Raw genomic sequence first — 24,605 nt, forward strand, 5'->3', positions numbered from 1 at the left:
GAACCGGTTGGATGGGCCTGAGAGGGAGGCATGGTGGCCCATGTGCAGGGGCAGTTCAGCTGCAGGAGAGACGCAGGTCTGTCCACCCTGGCAGTCACCAAAGCCCGGAGATTTGATAGGAGGGCCCACACAAATGCATAACGGGAAAACAGACCCTTGGGAATCCAACATCTAAGTGCTTGGCAAGGGGCGGAGGATTTGGAGAAGAACCAAAGAAAAAGTGGCCAAATGAGGCAGTAAGAAAACCGAAGGAGAAAGTATGGTAAGGAAGGAAGGAAAGAACCTCCCTGAGAAAGAGTGGAGTAACCGTCTCAAAGGCCGAAGAGATGACAACAGATTCCAACAAAAACAGATATTAGGCTTGGCAACTAAGAGATAAGGGAGAGAAAGAACAGTGGGTTGAAGAGAAATAAGGAACAGACTGGGTGTGGCCTTCTTTTTTTAAGCAAAGTTCAGAAAGGACAAGCAGTAGTGAGGAGAGATAAGAGCAAAGAAAGACACTTTGCTCTCATGAAGAATGTCGTGAGCATGTAAGCTGAGGGGATGAGGAAAGGAAACAGGAGACAGGAAAGATAAGAGGTGGGGTACTCCTTGGAATGTAACTCTGGGGAGATGGAAGGATAGGGACATCCTTAATCCAAAATTTGGGGTGGGGGTGTGTACTGTAAATATAGTCTAATAAAAACATTAGATTGTGAATATAATGATGGGAACTCAAAACTTACTATTTATTGAAAAAATATGCAAGAACTGCTAATGCACACCTTCATATATAAAAACATGGCTTTTTCAAGCTTTTAAAAGCTAGAACTAATTCCCTTGGTCTTAGGAACCAAGAATTGGTGCAACTCTATATAAAATTAAGGAATCTATTCACCTTCTCTATACTAATTACGCTTTTTATGTTAACTTTACCAGTAGGTGTAGGGGTTAGTCTTGTCAAGAGTCAGAAACATCTTCCCTGAGCTAGGGGAAGAAGAAAAATAAAGAGAGGATAAACTTTGAGGTGGACTTGAGAGAGCTTAAAGGGTGTGCCTTCACTAAAGTTGCTGGTAATAGCATCTGCTGGGTGAGTGGAAGCAAAGATGGGGCTAGGTGTCCAAGGGCAAGAAGGGAGATTCAGAGCACGTGCTAAAGAACATAGACTAGGGACTTTCCTGGTAGTCCAGGGGCTAAGACTCTGTGCCCCCAATGCTGGGGGCCTGGGTTTGATCCCTGGTCAGGGAAATAGATCCCACATGCTGCAATTAAGAGTTCCCATGCCACAAGTAAAGATCTTGGATTCAGCAGTGGAGATCAGAGATACCATGTGCCATAGCTAAGACCTAGTGCAACCAAATAAATAAATATTTTTTTAAAAACCACAGGCTAGAGAGTCAGTGGGGCTGACTACAGCCATCTGTGAAAGGAATCCTGGACCCCACTGAGGCTGACCACCACGAACCAATGTGATTACTCAGCAACTTTGAAACTAGTGTGAAGAACCCTGGCACACATGGGTTGCCCAAGGTTGGGGACCAGCAGAGCCATGAGGGGAAAGATCAACAGGGAAGGCAGAGTGCTAACCAGTATCCAACCTGCAGTGATTGAGCATAATTCCCAGGCTGAGTGGAGCGTGAAACCAACCAGGAAAACAGGTGCATGAAGGATGAGTCAGAGAACTGGTTCATCAAGAGTCTGGGTGGAGAGATGGAAATACAGAGGTCTGTCACTGAAGGGGGACTTCTGGAGTCCTACCTGCAAGGGAGGGCACTTCTGGGTGATGACAGGCTCTGGGGGCGGCTGTGATTATGCGTTGCTTGCTGTTCTAGAGTGAAGGGAAAGGTTAGATGTCCTAAAGGATATGAGGATCCGAGTGTATGGGGAAGGGGTCTATGCTGGGGCAGGGAGGAGGCAAGTAGAGCGGTAAATGGGACGATGCTCATGAGAGTAGAACTGGGTGGGAAATGACGCTATCTGAGATTTCTGAGAAAGTCTGTTTGCTCTTTGCATACTTTTTGAAAAGTCTTTGAAGCTTGTCCTCAGGGGCTGTCAGCAGCGCTTCCGTGCCCAGGAAATGAATGTGCATGGGTGTGGGCTTTGAGTGAGGCGTGAGTCTCAGCTCATCAGGGCCTTCCAAGGGGTCAGGTAACTCGCGCAGAGAGGTGAATGCATTTTCTTCATACTTAATCATTTGTCTGCTGGCCTCGTCTCTTGGAATGCCCTTCTGAGCAATGGCAGGTACCATTCATAAGCCCCACCTGTTGTTCACCTGTCCCTGGGGAAATCAAAACTGCCAAAGGGGTTCTGAAAGGCAGTTATTGGCCATTACAAAATGAAGCTAGCTTATGGAACTTCCTCTTTCTCCCACGCTAGGGGGTGTATATTCCAAGCAGTGTTCCCTTTATATTTTATAAGGGTTAACAGAGTCACGGTAGAATTGTACTTTTTTGTCCCTGACCCTTTTAGGATGTAAAATCTATTTTTTTCAGCTACAAATGCTTGAGCACCATACAGTGTGCTGAGTACTTTGTATGCTTATTTCTTCCTTTTAGCAAAATGCCTTCTGCTAAAGGTCTTGTTCTCCCCCTTCTAGAGAAATAAAAACAGAGGCTCAGAGATGGAAAGTAAACTGCCCTAGTTTATGCAATCTGGACTGAGTCCAGATTCAAACCCAGTTCTGCCTGGCCCCAGAGATGGTCTTAACTACATTGTTCCCAGGGAAAATGAAAGCACTCTTATTTACTATATTATATCCACTATAAGGTTGTGATAATTTTCTATTTTATTTAAGCAGGATTATTACTAATTTGAATTTTTCACTTTCCTTAAGACTATTTCTTAAATTATTTTCTTAAAGCTTTCAAAAGATATTTACTCTTTTTAAATGAAATGCGTAATGGGAAAAATATCAAAAAATGTATCATTGTTCTACTATTTAACACCTTAAGAAGTTAGGTTCCTCCTAAAGGGTCAACACAACTTAGCAACTGAACAAACGACAAAGAACAAAACCGCCTTCTGGTCCTTTAATTCTGTGATGGTCCTTGACTGACCTCTAGTGGAAAATGTGGGAATAGTACGTTTTGATATTAAATGTCAAGGCAAGAAAAAAACACTGAGTTCTTAAAGTCAAGCTTATAAATATCAAGAAACTTCCTGGAAATTAGCCATATGGTCCATCTATATATGTGGTATATACACTAACTTTTGTCCAGATTAATTGGTAATAGGGTGCAGGTAGAAACTGTTGGATTTTCTATATACACATGGTTCTGCAAATGCCCTTCACAGAAATTGAGCTAACATTTGTGTCTAAAATTAACTTGACTAGTAACCTCAAACTCTAAATGTATGGTAAAAATATCAGTGTTATAAAAAAGAATAAACGCTTATTTTCTCAAAATTAAGGTGACTGCATCAAGGCTTTTGTTTTTTAATTGCCACTTAGCCTAGGCATTTTTACTGTGATGTCACATACTGCAACAAAGTAAAATTATTTTGTAAGTTATTCTTAGCATAATATAGGCTCAGTCACACTGCCTTGAAAAATGAAAATGACATTCAAGATGCAAGAAAGCCTACCTAATTTTTTTTCTTCTTTGAATCCTTGGGCAAAATAATTCATGTTAAGGCCCTTAACTTATCTTTTTATAGTTCCCTAAACATTGATAACATATGACAACAATCATAACCAAAAGAAGCCTCAAAGCAATAAACTTCAGAAGCTCAGGGTTGAGGTGGGGAGAAGGATGTATGTATAGGAAGCAAGAGTCAAGGTTGCGGGAGTAGATGGTAACTAACTGGGTTAAATGGCTGTCGTTTGCTACCAGTAGCAAGTATGAAAGGTGAATCCTATCTGACCATCTTCAGGTTGAGGGAACTTATGCAGAAATGTGAGAGCACTTGCCTAGTTAAGAGCTAGAGCCGAATCATGGACTGTGTCCTCCAGGGCTCATCTCCCACACTGCAGCTCTTTCTCCCCCTCGGGATATTCCAGGGCACACAAACGAGATGGTGGTGCAGGCATGCTGCAGGGAGCTGGGAGAGTCAGCTGATAAGTGCATCATATTTGGAGGGAGGAAAACATAGGCACTATTTTGCATTCAGCTCAAAAGAGTTATCATGCCCCCGTGATAGGAGGAGGGCTGATGGTGTAGGCTCTGTTCCTTGAACCTTTGATTGCATAGATTTGAGATTGGATTCAATAGAACAGGGTTGCATAGAAGGAATCTAGATTGTGTGATAAGCTGCTCAGCCAAGGTATGGATCCTTTGGTGAAAGTGTCTTTCTCTCTTTCCCTCTTCTTTTCCCTTCCTCCTCCTCTCTCTATCTTCTCCCCCCTACCCCTACCTTCCCTCCTTTCTTCCTTCCCTTTTTTCTTGCCTGGTGGAGGCTGTAAGCTTAGCCCTGGGGCACCAAAGGAACAGCATCTACCACCCACATGAGGATGCTCAACTGTTTGAATCCCTTGAAATAGGTATTAGTGCCTAAAAGAAAGGAGTTTTAGTTCTATAAAAACTTTCAAAAACCACTCATCCCAGTGGGATAAAACGTGTCTTGGGATTGGTAGTTTAAAACAGGAACAAACAAAACAGGTCTTTGTAATTATAACTACATCTTCTTTATTTCAGGCCAAGCAAGCAATACTTGAAATGGATGCCATTCGTAAGTTCTGTTTTCTTACACAATTTGAAATCTCATTGTCCACTTGTATCTATCACATTTTCTATCTTCAGGTTTACAGACGTCAGTTGTCAATTATGAGATGTCAAAACCCAATTGTAAGAAAGTAGCAGCTCTCTATTCACTGTTGTAACAGACAGAGCCAGTTGGATATCTCTTGTTAACCCATTGGCTTCTTTCTCCACTGATTTCTCCTGGTTCATCTGTGAGCCCACCAATGGCTCATCACATGTCTCCACATCAACTCACAGCAAGCTATGCTTCCAGGATCACCTCGTACCCCACCTCCATCACCACCAAAACAATGAAGGTCTCACAATGCATTTCCCACATCACCCCATGAGCGAAAAATATATTGATTATCTGTAAGAATCACACTAACTCGATAGGTGTTGGTTCCTGATACAGCTCACATTTCAAGTTAAAACTGCCCCCGCACATGTGACTGTGTCTTACACTTCTCATAGCAGGCAGAGAATACATACAAGTGAGGTCTTTCCAATAAAATAAGACCTGTTCAAAGCACTTACCACATCCTTGTTACTGCCCAGGTTAAACAGACTTTAAAAAGAAGCAATAGCTTCAAAGACTTACAGCCAAGTCTGACAGAAACTTTTACTGAAAACTTCCTACTTTTGAAGAATCTTTCCCCAAGTACAAACACTAATTCAGGTACACAACACCCTCTCTTCCTCCTAGCCTGCTGACTGATGGGGTCATTTTGCATCATTTCCTGGTGGGGTCCTGCTGGAAAAGAAATGAAACGTTACTGAAATACAGAAATGAGCACCAGCACTGAGATTCTCCATTGCATGCCCACTGGACCCCACCAGGAAATGATGCAAGATGACACCATCAGAGAGCTAGACTGGGGCTCACTGCCCTGTGTGCTCTGAAGCCACTTATTTTATTCAGTAAAAATCTCTTTAAGATTCTTTTCTTTTTCTTGGAGGTATAGTTGATTGGCGGCTCAGACAGTTAAGAATCTGCCTGCAGTGTGGGAGACCCAGGTTTGATCCCTGGCTTGGGAAGATCCCCTGGAGAAGGGAATGGCAACCCACTCCAGTATCCTTGCCTGGAGAATCCCATGGACAGAGGAGCTTGGCAGGCACAGTCCATGGAGTCACAAAGAGTCGGACACAGCTGAGCAACTAACATACTTCCGTAGTTGAATTCCAGTATATCATTCCCAGGTATACAACAGTGATTCACAGTTTTAAAAGATTTTACTTTATTTGTAGTTATAAAATATTATCTGTATTCCCTGTGCTGTACAATATATTCATATAGCTGATTTATTTTATCAATATGTGTAGAATACAGTGGACACTCTGTAGAGAAGGTGAGGTCATGGATGGGTGTGTGAGAATGAGGAGGAAAGATGGAGAAATATGAAGACCCAGAGGGGTCAGCTGTTCAGTCCCAGTCTCTGTGTCGCCATTGGTTAATGAGTTCAGCTGTTAATCGAAAAGCTGGTGGTTTGAGCCCATCCAGGAATGCTGTGTTTCGGCTTCCCAGGTGGTGCTAGTGGTTAAAAAAAAAAAACAAAAAAACAAAAACACCTACCAATGCAGGAGATAAGAGACCCAGGTTTGACCCCTGGCTGAGGAAGATCCCCTGGAGGAGGGTATGGCAACCCATGCCAGTATTCTTGCCTGGAGAATCCCACGGACAGAGGAGCCTGGCAGGCTACAGTCCATAGGGTCACAGAGTCAGACAGGACTGAAGTGACTTAGCACGCACAGCTGTTCAGCATGAGCCGCTACCTTTGACAACATTGTTTGTTTATTGCCAGGCTCTGGGTTAGCTCTTGGACACCAACAAGGACGCACTGCATAGCACGGGGAGCTCAGTGTTGTGTGGCAGCCTGGATGGGGATGGGGCTGGGGGCAAGGGATACATGGGTGTGTAGACGAGCATCTGTGCTGTGCACCTGAAACTATAGCATGGTTACACTCCAATCTAAAAAAATTTAAATTACAGATAAATTACACAGATAGTAGTTACACATTCTTTATTTTTTAAAAAGTATGAGGCTTAAGATCTGAGTATAACTAACAAAGAAGAAATAAATAACACAGAAAAATGATAAAGATTCTCTGAGCACACAGAATGCTGGCAAGCCTCTAACTGGCATCCTGTGCCTCTCTTCCAGGCCAGGTCTATCCACAGCATCCCAGCCTAGGAAAATTACCCTACTTGCTGTACCCTGACTTTGGTCTCAGCTGGCTGTGAACAGAATAGGCCAGTACATTGGACCAAATGACCTCATTTGGATACCTTTGACTCTGACATTGAAGTCTATGTGGTGTTTATAATCCTCAGACCTTTCTCACACTTCAGACAGACCTAAAGATGTTTAACCTCAATTTGAAGAATACCCGTCTATAGCTACATCCTAAAACTGTTTATCCTCAAGCTTCAGGGTGCAGATGGTCACTGAATATGCTGCAATACTTTAGGGTCAGACCAGATTTTCTTAATCCAAAGTCTGTGTACCCCTTAGATGAAATGAAATGAAAATCCCTTTTCTGAGAAGAGAACTTAAAACCATTTAAAGCGTGTCTAGAAATACATGGAGGGCAGCTTCCACGGGGTCAGGAGGGCTTGGCACCCTCCACCACCATGCCAGGCAGAAATGCCTCTTGAAATTGCTCCCCAGATGGAATTCTCTAGGCAGTTGTACCTTGACAGGGTCTCTGATGTGACCCTTTCCTGCAGTTTCTCAAGGGCCTTGTTTTTTTTATTCTAATGGAATTGTCTGACCTCTGTGGGTCTCAGAGTTGCTGGTGAGTCTGAATGGGTGCCAGAATTTACCACACCTTATACATTTGAACTAACTTTTTAAGAAGGGGAAAGCCAAAGGTTGTAGCTCTTTCTGCCAGAGTGAAAAAAGTAGTAGTTAGAATACTTGTGAGTGCCTGGGGGTGTGGGAGGGGGTGAAAGTGAAGAATGTGGTTTACCTTTTTAACACATTCCTGCGGGTCCCACAGTAACCACAAAGTCTTGAGATGCATATTCAACCCCGGTTATGGAAGGAGGGATTCTACCGTGTCTGATGAAAAAGAAATCTACAGATACCCAGGACGAGTCCTACCTGTTTTCTGAAAAGTCACGGAACACTGCATTCTATTTTTTTTTTGATGTATTTATTTTAATTGGAGACTAATTACTTGACAGTATTGTGGTGGGTTTTGCCATACATCGAAGTGGATCGGCATGGAACACTGCATTCTTACAGACATCTGTGGTTCTTTACAGATTACCCAGGCTTCTGTTACAGTCCCGAGGGACAGACTTGTGGCTCTCGAAATGGCTCTGCTCCGTATCGGCTGAGAAGGAAATCTGGTAAATAAAATATAATCAGATATAATAAAAATTAAATAATTTGGGGGCACTAGTAATGAAAGTCCCTTTCGGTTAGACCAAAAAGTATTTTCTTTCTGGTTTTTGAACACATCGCCAGTTTGATTATCTTTGACGCTCTCAAGCTTTGGTTCTAAAAAGTCTTTCTACTTAACTCTCAATTTTTCAGTTACTATAAAACATGTCAATGAACTAAGTTCATTTTGTATAGCATTTTCCACTGGCATGCAGGTGTTTAAATCCTACTTACTGGCGCTGGTGAAAACTTGTATCCTGTAAATGCCATATACCAAAGCTACTTCAAATCTAAAATTTTAATACACATCTGCTAAAGAAGACTTCTTGTGGTATCCCCTTAGCCCTCAGATTTTTCTTCATTTAAGTCAGCATTTACTAAGTTCCTGATTTCCTACACTGTGCCAAGAAAATGTAAGAATAATGCCCATGATTTCTGCTTGCAAGGAGTTGGTAGCCTAGTGGGAGAGTCAAAAAAGGGTTGAACAAACAGCAGTTCATACAGTGGAGTTTGTAGAGGTTGAATGGAAGTTTTGAAAAGGAGGGAGACAGAGAGGTGAGCCCTCTAGGAAGGACAGAAGACCACACAGAGCAGAGGACCAGGACCCCAGTTAGAATCTGGAGAGCCTGATGATATGGGGCAACACATCGCAGAGGCCCTGAGACTTGAGCCAGCGCACCTTAGGTCAGACAGCTATTGCCACTTATCTGGCCTTGGCTGCAAGGTAGGCTGGAGGTGCAGGTGAGCAAGGTAAATGGGAGGAGATGTGACTAGACTTGCAAATCAGGGCCTGATCATGAAAGCCAAGTAGATCAGGCAGAGGGTTTGAACCTGACCTGCAAGCTATGGAAGGATTTTAAGCAATGAGATGTTTTCCTGTTAAAAAGAGAATTCTGGCTCGAGGTGGAAAATGAAGTAGGCAGGGACACTGGGCAGGAGGCTGTTCCTCTTGTCTGGGTGAGAGATGCTAAAAGTTTGGAATAAAAGAGTGGTGACTGGGATGGAACATCAATAGGATCCTGCAAGATTGTGATGGATGAAAATGGGAAAAACTTAAAATGATGTCCTGGTCACTAAGTAGAGAAGATAATGTGAATGATAAACAAGATAAGAAACACAGATGGAGGAGCAGCTGTGGGGGAGACTGCTGAGCTGAGATGGGGATATGCTGAGTTTTCTGGGTCTGTGGGCATGCTGGGGACATATCAGATGGACAGTTGGCCTGTGAGGTCTGAGGCTTGGCATAGGGCTCTAGCAGAAGGAGATTGAGCATAATCCTCTTATCAGTTCAGTTCAGTCGCTCAGTCGTGTCCAACTCTTTGTGACCCCATGAATTGCAGCACGCCAGGCCTCCCTCTCCGTCACCAACTGCCGGAGTTCACTCAGACTCATGTCCATCAAGTCAGTGATACTATCCAGCCATCTCATCCTCTGTTGCCTCTCTCCTCCTGCCCCCAATCCCTCCCAGCATCAGAGTCTTTTTCTGATGAGTCAATTCTTTGCATGAGGTGGCCAAAATATTGGAGTCAGCTTTAGCATCAGTCCTTCCAAAGAACACCCAGGACTGATCTCCTTTAGAATGAACTGGTTGGATCTCCTTGAAGCCCAAGGGACTCTCAAGAGTCTTCTCCAACACCACAGTTCAAAAGCATCAATTCTTTGGTGGTCACTTTCTTCACAGTCCAATTCTCACATCCATACATGACTACTGGAAAAACCACAGCCTTGACTAGACGGACCTTTGTTGGCAAAGTAATGTCTCTGCTTTTCAATATGCTATCTAGGTTGGTCATAACTTTCCTTCCAAGGAGTAAGCGTCTTTTAATTTTATGGCTGCAGTCACCATCTGCAGTGATTTTGGAGCCCTGAAAAATACAGTCTGACACTATTTCCACTGTTTCCCCATCTATTTGCCATGAAGTGATGGGACCAGATGCCATGATCTTCATTTTCTGAATGTTGAGCTTTAGGCCAGCTTTTTCACTTTCATCAAGAAGCTTTTTAGTTCCTCTTCAGTTTCTGCCATAAGGGTGGTGTCATCTGCATATCTGAAGTTATTGATATTGCTCCCGGCAATCTTGATTTCAGCTTGTGCTTCTTCCAGCCCAGCGTTTCTCATGATGTACTCTGCATATAAGTTAAATAAGCAGGGTGAAAATATACAGCCTTGACGTACTCCTTTTCCTATTTGGAACCAGTCTGTTGTTCCATGTCTAGTTCTAACTGTTGCTTCCTGACCTGCATACAGGTTTCTCAAGAGGCAGGTCAGGTGGTCTGGTATTCCTATCTCTTTCAGAATTTTCCACAGTTTATTGTGATCCACGCAGTCAAAGGCTTTGGCGTAGTCAAGAAAGCAGAAGTAGATGTTTTTCTGGAACTCTCTTGCTTTTTCCATGATGCAGCGGATGTTGGCAATTTGATCTCTGGTTCCTCTGCCTTTTCTAAAACCAGCTTGAACATCTGGAAGTTCACGCTTCACATATTGCTAAAGCCTGGCTTGGAGAATTTTGAGAATTACTTTACTAGCATGTGAGATGAGTGCAGTTGTGTGGTAGTTTGAACATTCTTTGAGATTGGAATGAAAACTGACCTTTGGGATTGGAATGAAAACTGACTTTTTCCAGTCCTGTGGCCACTGCTGAGTTTTCCAAATTTGCTGGCACATTGAGTGCAGCACTTTCACAGCATCATCTTTCAGGATTTGAAAGAGCTCAACTGGAATTCCATCACCTCCACTAGCTTTGTTCATAGTGATGCTTTCTAAGGCCCATTTGACTTCACATTCCAGGATGACTGGCTCTAGGTGAGTGATCACACCATCATGATTATCTTGGTCATGAAGATCTTTTTTGTACAGTTCTTCTGTGTATTCTTGCCACCTCTTCTTAATATCTTCTGCTTCTATTAGGTCCAGACCATTTCTGTCCTTTATTGTGCCCATCTTTGCATGAAATGTTCCCTTGGTATCTCTAATTTTCTTGAAGAGATCTCTAGTCTTTCCCATTCTATTGTTTTCCTCTATTTCTTTGCATTGATTGCTGAGGAAGGCTTTCTTATCTCTCCTTGCTATTCTTTGGAACTCTGCATTCAGATACTTATATCTTTCCTACTCTCCTTTGCTTTTCGCTTCTCTTCTTTTCACAGCTATTTGTAAGGCCTCCCCAGACAGCCATTTTGCTTTTTTGCATTTCTTTTCCATGGGGGTGGTCTTGATCCCCATCTCCTGTACAATGTCACGAACCTCCATCCATAGTTCATCAGGCACTCTATCTATCAGATCTAGTCCCTTAAATCTATTTCTCACTTCCACTGTATAATCATAAGGGATTTGATTTAGGTCATACCTGAATGGTCTAGTGGTTTTCCCCACTTTCTTCAACTTAAGTCTGAATTTGGCAATAAGGAGTTCATGATCTGAGCCACAGTCAGCTCCTGGTCTTGTTTTTGCTGACTGTATAGAGCTTCTCCATCTTTGGCTGCAAAGAATATAATCAGTCTGATTTTGGTGTTGACCATCTGGTGATGTCTGTGTGTAGAGTCTTCTCTTGTGTTGTTGGAAGAGGGTAGTACTTAAAGCTGAGAACATTGTGTTACTATGGGTTGGGTTGGTTTTCTGTTAGGTGACTCCAGATTTCATAGCTTAGTGTTCATCCTACAATTTTGATAGAGTGAATGTCTTGCCAAGTGTCTCTAAGCAATCACAATTTAGGTGAATTTGGGTGGCAGAGAATGAGATGGGTAGCTAGCATCTCTGACTCAATGGACATGAATTTGAGCTAACTCCAGGAGATAGCGGAGGACAGAGGAACCTGGCATGCTGCAGTCTGTGGAGTCACAAAGAGTTGGATACGACTTAGTGACTGAACAAGAATAATTACTTATAAAGAAAAAAATCTTGATTTGGTTTGACAAATGATACTGGCCTTATTTTTCTTCCCAGAACCTTCCTCAAGATCACACAAAGTTTTGAAGACCAGCGGTAAGTCCTAGATCACTTTTTTTTTTCCATTCCTGTTGATATCCACAAAATCACACAATATACAGAAAAATCAACACCAGATGAATTACAGATTAGCAGGTTTGATTAATGTCTGTAAGTAATACTGTCCCATTATAAAATGTAAAGCTGAATGACATAAAATGTTTGTAGTATAGATAACAGTGGACATAAAAAGATTAATGCTTGTGAATATTGATGTAAGAAATCCCATTAATAAGAAAGACAAAGGACTTCTATTCTGAAGGCAGATAATATAATCCGGCAGAAACACAAACTGCCAATAAAATTTACAAGTGGTCACTCACATTAGTAATCAGAAAATCATACATATACATGAGATAAACAGAGGTGAGAGAGCTGTGGGCTTGGCCAAAAGAAGAGGAAAACAGGCACTCTGAAACTATTGGTGTATAAATTTCTGCAGGGATTTTGTAATTTGTTAATGCCCACTTAAAGTTTAAATGTGCGTTTTCCCTTGAACCAACAGTTTCATATTTTTCACTTGTATATGTTTCACAATGTACACTTCCTGTATAGACATACTCACCCAGGGTTCACACATTTATGAGTATTTGTGTTCTTTTGTTTTTAACAGATACCACATAATAAATATATCCATCTAGTGAAAAACGATTTGAAAAGTTATAAATCCAGAACACTACATGGAATATTCTGCAGCTGTTAAAAAGAATGACGTACACATCTGTCTACTGATAGGCTTGTGCACATGTATTTAGCAGGAAATGGGGGGGGGGTGGGCACAGGACCTGGAAAGATGGACATCAGACTTTTTTGATTGGGGTTGCCTCTCTGGGGTAGAATTTGTGGAGAGGGTTCAATCGCTTTTTACTTTACATGCTTCTGTAATTAACATATAAAGATGAGACACAGATTATCAGGGTATCATAAGGGTATCTATGAGGATGCAGCTAGTAAGTCTGCCCCCACAACTGCACCATCCTTAGCACAGAGCCAAGGTGACCCTTTTGATCAATGCTATACCTTTCTGTTACAACCGATAAAATGTTTAAAATTAACAAGTACAATCTTATGTTTAAATGATTTTCATGTGTATTTTTTTCAGGTTATATATATTTTGAGGGAAAGCTTTTGAAACTTAATATGAATTAGTCCATTGCTCTCTCAGGGATTAAGGGAAGGTACTTAACACTCAGACGTATGTCAAGTTGTTACAGTACAGGATATGTAACTTGGATAACTCAGTGGTATTTTCTGAAAATTAGGTCAAAATGGGTTTCAGTGATTAACAATAAGTTTAAAAGTTCTATAAAATATCAGTGCTTAGCTATGTATGAGATACATTTTTAATCCTCAAACTTCAAAATGTTTTAAATCTTTTGTTTTTCAGAAACAGTACAAGACATTCAAAAGGTAAGTGTTACTATATTCCTTATTTTGAAATGTTTACTTTGGGCAGCCTTTATACCTACCTATCTTCTCCTTAAAAATCTAACCTCCAGTTTATCTTCCAAGTGTTAACAGTTACATGTTGAAGTAGATTTAAGTTAGGCCTCTTCCTTCTCAACCCTCCCCCCACCTCCCCACCCCCAGCTTCATCTCTCAGAACCAAGGCGATGATTTCTCCATCTTTCTGCCCTACCTCTCCGCCCAGAAGCTGTAGAGACGCCTTAGGATGCAGCACCAGCACAGGCTGTGGCCCTCTCCATGTTGCCCTGTACCTATGTGCATGTAAGACCAAGGTTCTTGCATCCGAGTATTTGCTCCTTTTTCAAAGCATCAACCCTTCAATCACAAACATCCCCTTCTAAGAACGCAGTCCTGCTGCTGGTGTGAGAGGTGTGATCATATGTGGTATAATAAAACTTCACTAGATCAAGTTTTGATTTTTCTTCCTCCAATGAAAGGTTAGGAGAAGGGGGAATAAAAATGGCATGTTTTATTGGAAGATGTATATTCATATTTATTACCTATGAACAATAAATATTGTATCCTGACCAGAGTGAACCATGTCCAAAATGCCTGCTGATAGATTGGCTTAACTAACAATCCTTAGAGAACTGATCTTGGCTTCTTGCTTTGTGTTCTGTAACGGTGTGGCTGTGAACATCTCCCCCACAGCTCCGCTTTGCCCCGCTCCTTGGCACAGGGCCAGAGGGATCATGTTAATAAATGATGGATCTTCCAGTCAGGTTGTCTAAACATCTAAAAATCGATAGTTTTTATCTTTAAATGATTTGCTTAAAATTGGGGCAGGTGGGTTTTTTTCAGGTGGTGCATATTTCTGTTTGGAAACTTTTGAAAATGTACTAACATGAATTGAATCACTGTCCTGAAATATGACATAAGAGATTTTGATGTTTTTTAAATGTACTTTGTTTTCATTAGCAAACAGAAGGTGGCTTTGCGAGAGCAGCCAAACTATGATCACAGAGCAAGCCTGGCTTAGTACCAGGTGGAGGAATCGCTCGATTAGTCGTAAGATATAATCTCAGGAGCTTCTTGGAAACTTTTCATGATAATGATCAAACCAAGTCTCCATATGGGAACTAACTAAACCTTATGAAACCTGAAGACAAGAAAGAAATAAAGCACCGATGTGCTTTTTTCTTAGTGGTAAAATTCCATCTCCTAACAAAAATGTATACTAAATGCAGAAAGAGACCCAAGAGATAAAGAGATTAACCTTTCTCCCAGAATATATACAGAATATGTATTCCAAAGCTCTGTGTGTGTGTGTGTGTGTGTGTGTGTGTGTGTGTGTGTGTGTGTAGAGAAGGAAAGAGATTTAGCTCATATGTAAACTAAGGATTAAAACATGGATACAAATCCATTTCTGCCATTTGTAAGCTGTGTGACTATAGGCAAGTTGTTAAACCTTACCAAGACTTCGTTTCCTAACTTACAGAATTGTTATAAAGATTAAATGTCGCATGTTTTTTTTAAATGTGATTAGTACAGTACTTGACCCAAATCAAGTGCCCCCAAAATTATGGCTGTTATCTTATTGCTAAATAGCTATAATGCTGAGAATGTGGAAAACTGGGAAGGGGGATGCTCATCTTGCAGGACCTACACTACCTGCTTCTATGTTATGTCAAGTCCCTATACTGATTCTTCCTTTTTTGTGTGCTTTATTAATGAGTTATTTATTTTTTTAATTTGATGCTTATAGGTGTTTTTCTCATTCCCTAGCTTTTCAATTTTTACTGAAATATAGTTGATTTACAAAGTTTAGTTTCCAGTGTAGAACAATGTGATTCAGTTATGCATATATATGTATATATACATACTCTCCTTTTAATTTTTATTTTATATTGTAGAATAGTATATTAACAATGTTTTGTTAGTTTCGGGTATATAACAAAGTGATTCAGTTATACAGTTACATGTATCTGTTCTTTTTCAAATTCTTCATATATATTCTCTTTTTATCTTCTCTTCCATTACAAGTTATGATAAGATACCGAGTTATAGTTCCCTGTGCTATACAGTAGGTCCTGGATGGTTAGCTATTTTCTATCTGGCAGTCTGTATGTTTTAATCCCAAACTGCTAATTTATCTCTCCCCCTCTTCCCCTTTGGTAACCATAAGCTCGTTTTCTAAGTCCCTGAGTCTATTTCAGTTTTGTAAATAAGTTCTTCAGTATCATTTTTTTAAGATTCCACACATAAGTGATATCATATGATATTTGTCTTTCTATGATTATTTCTTAATCTAAGAGCTCCTTCCAGTCTCCTGATGATTTATTTGAAATAAAATTTCACATTCCACCATATTCCTAACTTCAAGTGTAGTTACCTTGAAAATACACTTTGATAATAACCATTCAGGTTTACTAATTTTCTAAAATTTCTGGAAATTTTTTTGGAATGAAAGACTTTAAGAAGGTATGACTTGTGGCTGTTCACAAAATTGTTTTGTTACAATTCCACAATATTTTGTCATGATTTAACTAGCTAATACTGACACTTTTTAAATAAAATATAGTTACTGGGTGCCTATATATTACCAGTGCTCTCTGAGTAAGAGGAGAAGAGAGAGAGATTAAAGGGCAAGAAAAAAAAAAACAGAAAAGGCATAAATATAACACGATTGATGTATTTGTGTATGTATTCATATCCATGTGTGTGTGTATTTGTCTATTCCTAGTCCTCAAGTGGCCACAGTTTTACTCTTTAAAAAAAAGTGAACAAAGGATTAAATGACTAATAAGACTTTTTATTGTTAAATATTTAATAGAAAAATAACATTCAGGATAAAATTTTATTCTTGCCCTCCCTGATAGGCAGACAGGCAGGTCGGTAGGCAGACAGACATTAGTAGGTGGATACTCCAAGCTTCCATAGGCAGACAGAATATTAGTAGGTGGATATTCCAAGCTTCCATAAGCCTCTTATCCTTATCCATCAGAGGGCAGACAGGATGAAAACCACAATCACAGAAAATTAACCAAACTGATCACATGGACCACAGCCTTGTCTAACTCAATGAAACTATAAGCCATGCCATGTAGGGCCACCCAAGATGGACGGGTCATGGTGGAGAATTCTGATAAAATGTGGTCCACTGGAGAAGGGAATGGCAAACCACATTAGTATTCTTGTCTTGAGAACTCCATGAACAGAATGAAAAGGCAAAAAGATAGGACAGTGAAAGATGAACTCCCCAGATCAGTAGGTGCCCAATATGCTACTGGAGATCAGTAGAGAAATAACTCCAGAAAGAATGAAGAGATGGAGCCAAAGCGGAAGAAAAAAAAAAAAAAACCACCCAGTTGTGGATGTGACTGGTGATGGAAGTAAAGTCCGATGCTGTAAAGTGCAATATTGCATAGGAACCTGAAATGTTAGGTCCATAAATCAAGGCATATTCGAAATGGTCAAACAGGAGGTGGCAAAAGTGAATATCAACATTTTAGCAATCAGTGAACTAAAATGGACTGAAACAGATGAATTTAACTCAGATGACCACTTTATCTACTACTGTGGGCAAAAATACCTTAGAAGAAATGGAGTAGCCATCATAGTCAACAAAAGAGTCCGAAATGAAGTATTTGGATGCAATGTCAAAAATGACAAAATGATCTCTGTTCATTTCCAAGGCAAGTCATTCAATATCACAGTAATCCAAGTCTGTGTTCCAAGCAGTAATGCTGAAGAAGCTGAAGTTGAACAGTTCTATGAAGACCCACAAAACCTTCTAGAATTAACACCCAAAAAAGATGTCCTTTACATTATAGAGACTGGAATGCAAAAGTCAGAAGTCAAGATATACCTGGAGTAACAGGCAGATTTGGCCTTGGAGTACAAAACGAAGCACGTCAAAGGCTAACAGAGTTTTGCCAAGAGAACGCACTGGTCATAGTAAATACCCTCTTCCAACAACACAAAAGAAGACTCTGCACATAGACATCACCAGATGGTCAATACCGAAATCAGATTGATTTAATTCTTTGCAGCCAAAGATGGAGAAGCTCTATACAGTCAGCAAAAACAAGACTAGGAGCTGTCTGTGGCTCAGATCATGAACTCCGTATTACAAAATTCAGACTTAAATTGACAAAGGTAGGGAAAACCACTAGACCATTCAGGTATTACCTAAATCAAATCCATTACTATTATACAGTGAAAGTGACAAATAGATTCAAGGGATTAGATCTGGTAGACAGAGTGCCTGAAGAACTATGGATGGAGGTTCGTGACATTGTACAGGAGGCAGTGATAGAGACCATCCCCAAGAAAAAGAAATGCAAAAAGGCAAAATGGTTGTCTGAGGAGGACTTACAAATAGCTGAGAAAAGAGAAGTAAAAAGACAAAGGAGAAAAGGAAAGATATAAGCATCTGAATGCAGAGTTCCAAAGAATAGCAAGGAGAGATAAGAAAGCCTTCCTCAGCAATCAATGCAAAGAAATAGAGGAAAACAATAGAATGGGAAAGACTAGAGATCTCTTCAAGAAAATTAGAGATACCAAGGGAACATTTCATGCAAAGATGGGCACAATAGAGGACAGAAATGGTATGGACCTAATAGAAGCAGAAGATACTAAGAAGAGGTGGCAAGAATACACAGAATCATACAAAAAAGATCTTCATGACCCAGATAACCACGATGGTGTGATCACTCACCTAGAGCCAGACATCCTGGAATGCAAAGTCAAGTGGGCCTTAGGAAGCATCACTACTAACAAAGTTATTGGAGGTGATAGAATTCCAGTTGAGCTATCAAATCCTTAAAGATGATGTTGTGAAAGTGCTGCACTCAATATGCCAGCAAATTTGAAAAACTCAGCAGTGGCCACAGGACAGGAAAAGGTCAGTTTTCATTCCAATCCCAATGAAATTGCATTCATCTCACACGCTAGCAAAGTAATGCTCAAAATTCTTCAAGCCAGGCTTCAACAGTACATGAACCGTGAACTTCTAGATGTTCAAGCTGAATTTATCCCATCAGAGGAGCCAGAGATCAAATTGCCAGCATCCACTGGATCATCAAAAAAGCAAGAGAGTTCCAGAAAAACATCTACTACTGCTTTATTGACTATGCCCAAGCCTGTGACTGTGTGGATCACAACAAACTGGAAAAGTCTTCAAGAGATGGGAATACCAGACCACCTGACTTGCCTCCTGAGAAATCTGTATGCAGGTTAAGAAGCAACAGCTGAATTGGACATAGAACAACAGAGTGGTTCCAGTCGGGAAAGGAGTACATCGAGGCTAGATATTGTCACCCTGCTATTTAACTTATATGCAGAGTACATCATGCAAAATGCCAGGCTGGATGAAGCACAAGCTGGAATCAAGATTTCCAGGAGAAATATCAATAACTTCAGATATGCAGATGACATCACCCTTATGGCAGAAAGCAAAGAAGAACTAAAGAGACTCTTGATGAAAGTAAAAGAGGAGAGTGAAAAAGTTGGCTTAAAACTCAACATTCAGAAAACTAAGATCATGGCATCTGGTCCCATCACTTCATGGCAAATAGATGGGGAAACAGTGACAGAATTTATTTGGGGGGGCTCCAAAATCACTGCAGATGGTGATTGCAGCCATGAAATTAAAAAACACTTGCTCTTTGGAAGAAAAGCTATGACCAACCTAAATGGCATATTAAAAAGCAGAGGCATGACTTTGTCAACAAAGGTCCGTCTAGTCAAAGCTATGGTTTCCAGTAGCCATGTATGGATGTGATAGTTCGACTGTGAAGAAAGCTGAGCACCGAAGAATTGATGCTTTTGAACTGTGGTGTTGGAGAAGACTCTTGAGAGTCCCTTGGACAGCAAGGAGATCCAACCAGTCTATCCTAAAGGAAATCAGTCTTAATGTTTATTGGAAGGACTGATGGTGAAGCTGAAGCTCCAATACTTTGGTCAACTGATGCAAAGAACTGACTCATTGGAAAAGACCCTGATGCTGGGAAAGATTGAGGGCGGGAAGAGAAGGTGATGACAGAGGATGAGATGGTTGGATGACATCACCAATTCAATGGACATGAGTTTGAGTAAGCTCCGAGAGTTGGTGAAGGACAGGGAAGCCTGGCGTGCTGCAATCCAGAGTTGCAAAGAGTCAGACACGACTGAGCAACTGAACTGAACTGAGTTCCAAGGTAATAGGTATCCCAGTTTCATTGATCAGTGATGAAAAGTTCTTGTTAATTTGACATTTCCAATAGGTTATGCTAGTGTTTTGACCAGAAAATATGTCCCTGGTAATAATTAGGTTGAACCTATCCTAACCCTTTCAACTCTTTGAAGCTAATCCCAATACCCACAGAGGATATCAGAGGGCAGTCCACTCCCTGCCTGCACAGTTGAGCTCCATCAGGAAAGGTTCCAAGTTATAAGAGACCCATTGTTCTCTCTAATTATAAGTCATTAGTGTCACTCGTATTTACTTCCTAACAGGCATCTAAATATTAATTAAATGTATTCTGAAAGAAAGTAAGAATTTCATTAGTTCAACAGTGGATTAAATTAACTTCCTGAAACAAAGGCTCTTTTGCCTAGAATCTGTAAACCAAGGCAGTGCAAGTCAGGGTCACGAAGTTTCAGAGATTTAAAAGAAACTCTCAGAGGGCATAGTCAGATCACTGACAGGGGTGTTTCTGGCACACCAATAACCAGGATGAGACTGCTAAGGATCAAGCCGCAAACAGAAACCAGACACCATGGCCCTTGATACCTATATATGTTCATTAGTATAATATTATTTTCCAAGAGCATATCAAAATGATTTGAAGTATCTGACAGCTTTCTGTATTTAGCTGATTCCCTGCAGTGGGGTAAGGTGACCTAGGTTTGCATCCTAGCCTTTCCACTGACGAGGGAGAGTTAAGTTACTGAACCCTAAGAGCCTAAATGTGCTTACTGTGAAAATGGTACGTGTGTGCCTATTTGCTACATTGCTTCAGTCATGTCCAACTCTTTGAAGCGCTATAGACTGTAGCCCACCAGCCTCCTCGGTCCATGGGATTCTCCAGGCAAGAATGCTGGAGTAGGTTGCCATGCCCTGCTCCAGAGAATCTTCCCGACCCAGGGATCAAACCTGCAACTCCTGCACTGCAGGCGGATTCTTTACCACTGAAACTGGTACAACCATATCCACTTCAAAGAGTGATTATGAACATGCAGTTTGGAGAACATCTTCAAATAGCTGAGTCTATTTCTCAGTAAACATCAGTTCCTGTCCTTTCTGCCCCTACTGCAAAATATCCGATGTGCTTTCAATTCAGTTAAAAATCAACCAAGTGTCCTGATGATTTTCTTTAAGAATATCACGTGTAGGGGGAAAGACAATGTGTAAATATAGGAGAATATTCTGAATTACGTGGCCTGTAGGGTGTAATTCAATCGGTTATGTTTCTCTCCTCCTCAGGTTTCCAGAGAGGAAGGGTCTCCGCAGTTGACTTCAGCAGGGCCCTCTCCTGCCCAGCGGAACAGTCAGCCAAGCAGTTCTACCATCCTGAGTGTGCTTCGTGGGGGCGGGGCCGTCAGAAACATCTGGACCGACCACCAGATCCGCCAAGCCCTGTTTCCCAGCCGAAGGTCGCAGAACGAGGAGGATGAAGATGACTATCAGATGTTCCTGCCATCCTTCTCCTCCTCGGATCTGAACTCAGCCCAGCTGTGTGAAGATGGCACTTCTAGTCGACCTTGCAGCTGGCACATGGGACAAATCGAGTCCGCAGAGACCCCCAGCTCCGGCCACAGGATTGTGCGGCGGGCCAGCAGTGCTGGCGAGAGCAACACATGTCCCCCTGACATAAGGACTAGGGACAGTGGTGGTTCTCAATACAGCTCCCAAAGGGAACTGCAGGGTGACCCTAAAACAGAGGGGCAGGACGGGACAACTCCCTACGGGTCCTCTATAGAGTTGACTATAGATGACATAGACCATGTCTATGACAACATAAGTTACGAGGACTTGAAACTGATGGTTGCTAAACGCGAAGACGCTGAAGTCACTCCCCACAAACCAGTCAGGGACTCTGTTCGCCCCAAGAGCACCCCCGAGCTGGCCTTCTCCAAGAGGCCAGCAGGACCTGAGGAGGAGAGTGCATCGCACCCCAGGAGAGATGGAGCCTTCCCGGCCGGGGAGGCCTGGAATCAAAGCGTGCCTGACCTCCAAGTGATGGAGGAGAATGTCTATGACATCATTGCACTCCCGGAGGCGCCCTCCCGGGACTTCAGGGGCAGCAGCCCAAAGAGTCCTGCAAGGAGCACCTTCCTGGGCTTGGAGGCCGACTTGGGGTGCTGTGATAGTCTGCGGGCCTCTGCTTCCCAGGACAGCCTCCAGTTCAGCGAGGACGAGGCGCCTTACCCGCCAGGCCCCTCCGATAACGATTATCTGAGTTTGCTCTATAACTCCTTCGGCTGCAACTTGGCCCTAGCTGATCGGTCCATCTCCGATAAACTGTCTGAAGAAGTAGATGAAATCTGGAATGACTTGGAAAATTACATCAAGAAAAACGAAGTCAAAGCCAGAGACCGGCTCCTGGCCGCGTTTCCGGTTAGCAAAGATGACGTGCAGGAGCGGCCACTGGCGGGCAGCGCCCCGGAGCTGAGCGCTCGCTCACAGCTCTCGCTGCCCGCGGGCCAGGCTCTCCTCGCGCCTCCCGGAGACAGGCCCAGGCCGGCCCCCTGTGCCCTGGACCGAGCCCCAGCCGCCAAAGACAGCTCCTGCCTGAGTCTCCACCGGCTGTCGCTGGCCAGTGACCTGCCGCCCGCAGAGAGTCCCTATGATGTGGCCGGCGGCAGCCTGTCCCCAGTGGACCTAGAGAACCCTGAGCCGGGGATGGACAATGTAGACAAGACCAGGAGCAGGGTTTTCCTGATGGCCAGGCAGTACAGTCAGAAGATCAAGAAGGCAAATCAGCTGCTAAAGGTGAAAAGCCCGGAGCTGGAACAGACGCTCAGTAGCCAGCTGCAGAAGCCCACGCCCAAGGACCTGGCAGCCATCCTAGAAGAGAAGAGGCAGGGCGGGCCTGCCATCGGTAGGTGCCAAGCAGCCCTTCTCTTTCTGAGGACCGGCAGAGAGGCGTGCTCAGGTTCTAAATGCCCCTAGCACTGTGAGGATGCTGCCACCCTAATGTTCATTCTCACAGCGAGACCACAGGCTCACTGACACGCAGACAAGCACCCACCCCATCACACCAGTGGATCTGGAGGGTTTCCTGGTGTCTGTGACGTCATCACTCCAGATACACTGTTTGAAGCGGCTTTCTCTAATTTAATCTAAGGTTGAAAAATAGCCTTCAGTTTCACTGGTGGCATCTAGAGCTTTTCCCCTGTGCATCAGTGTGTTAGAAGGAATAGCTGGGTAGCAGAGTGAAGAGTTTAAGGTTTGGACACACATGGAATAGGATTGCTTTTTGCTCCAGAATCCCAACAATAATGCCTACTCATCCTAACAAAGACAAAAAAGAGTCCCTTCTGCAGTTTTTTTTTAAACTGTTCATACTAACCCAGCTGTTTCCATGTGTTATTTTTTCTTTTTTTAATAGCTGCTATAATCCATTTGATACTATGTCATTTGGTATTCTCAGGTATGCTTCCAAGGAATTTAATTCTTTTAGTCAAGCCTCCTTTGGAGTCAGAACTAAACCAGGATCACAGGTGTGATATCGGTACCATTAGGGTTGAAAGAATGAGATAATCATGCTTGACTTTTTCTCTATTATAAAGAAGTACAGGGAATTCCCTGGTCGTCCTGTGGTTAGGACTTGACGCTGTCACCACAGGGTCCCAAATTCAATCCCTGGTCGGGAAACTAAAATCCTGCACGCCTCAGGACATGGGAAAAAATATACATATCCCCTGGCTAAATTACACAAGGTTCTCGGTGGAACCCAGGCATCTATGTGAATAAAGCACAGGATTGTCATGGAAAGAAAAAAACCTGAGGGTGCTGTCACCTGAGGAGTTTTTCCCCTCCAGATTCAGAGAGATTTCTGGGGTTAGGCTCAGGAATCTGAGTTTTGTAAACTGTGGACTTTCCATCCTATTTTAGGAATCCATGCCCTAGATCTTCTGACTAAGAATTGCCTCTGTATCAAATGAGAGAAGACAGTTCTCCGATTAGAAATAAAAACCAGATGGCTCATTATCTGGGCATGTCTTGTTAATTAGCTTGATGGCAACATGGCTCATCTGGCCAGCTTGATGCCACTGACTTCCTATCTTTACAACTGCTTTCTCAGGTGGGAACCAGAGAATAAGAAGCAGGTATCAGAGTCCTAAGTGAACTCAACAAGTTGCATGACCAGAATCTGTAGGGAAAAATTTTTTTAAGTTTGGGAATGTTTAAGAATTATCACACAGTAAGATTTCTTAACATTTAGGGATGTTAGGCCCTGGAAATGTTATCTGAAGGATTTTACAAACTCTTTGACTTGTTCTTCTTTTTAAGTAAAAAAGAAAAGGTTAAAAGTGATCTTTATACAAATATGATAAAGGCTGGATCGCATATATTTTTCTCTTTGCAATAACATGCTTGAATTAATTCACGTCCCTTTTCCAACTCTAGTGTTGCTACACTGGTTTGTTGTTACACATAGAACAAGTGACTGAATTCCAGCTGCAGGCAGACTGTTTTAGAGCATAAGTGGTATATTGGCAATGCAACCACTGACTGAATCCAGGCTAGGGCACCTCAGAATGAGAGCAAATATACAATAGTGAGGTTTCACTTGAGGATAGATTCATTAGGCCAGCACATTGTCCTTTAAAAAGAGGTAATTGCTTGAGGCACATTGTTTGGAATATGGACCATCCATTAACCATACAAAGTTCTAACCCTGGTAGCAGCCAGGTCTCAATACTGAATCATGAGGACTCAGGACAACTATGAATATTTCTTTTTACCCACCTTTGAGGGCTTCCCTGGTGGCTCAGAGGTTAAAGCATCTGCCTGGAATGCAGGAGACCCAGGTTTGATCTCTGGGTCGGGAAGATCCCCCTGGAGAAGGAAATGGCAACCCACTCCAGTACTCTTGCCTGGAGAATCCCATGGAGGGAGGAGCCTACAGGCTACAGTCCATGGGGCCACGAAGAGTCGGACACGACTGAGCAACTTCA

The 24,605-nt window shown here is 42.3% G+C and overlaps 1 protein-coding gene across 3 annotated transcripts in view; it reads left to right on the forward strand.

The window, feature by feature from the left end:
• Positions 1-24,605, forward strand: part of PLEKHG1 (pleckstrin homology and RhoGEF domain containing G1) — a 255,986-nt gene that overhangs the window by 224,017 nt on the left and 7,364 nt on the right. For all 3 annotated transcript variants that reach the window (XM_018053355.1, XM_018053354.1, XM_018053356.1), the window contains 5 exons: positions 4,614-4,647; positions 7,927-8,013; positions 11,988-12,026; positions 13,417-13,439; positions 20,905-22,522. In XM_018053355.1, the coding sequence (XP_017908844.1) occupies positions 4,614-4,647; positions 7,927-8,013; positions 11,988-12,026; positions 13,417-13,439; positions 20,905-22,522 (1,801 nt within the window). The remainder of the gene's footprint in view (positions 1-4,613; positions 4,648-7,926; positions 8,014-11,987; positions 12,027-13,416; positions 13,440-20,904; positions 22,523-24,605) is intronic.

This window comes from Capra hircus, chromosome 9, assembly GCF_001704415.2.
Source record: "Capra hircus breed San Clemente chromosome 9, ASM170441v1, whole genome shotgun sequence".
In the NCBI taxonomy this organism is placed as follows: Eukaryota; Metazoa; Chordata; class Mammalia; order Artiodactyla; family Bovidae; genus Capra; species Capra hircus.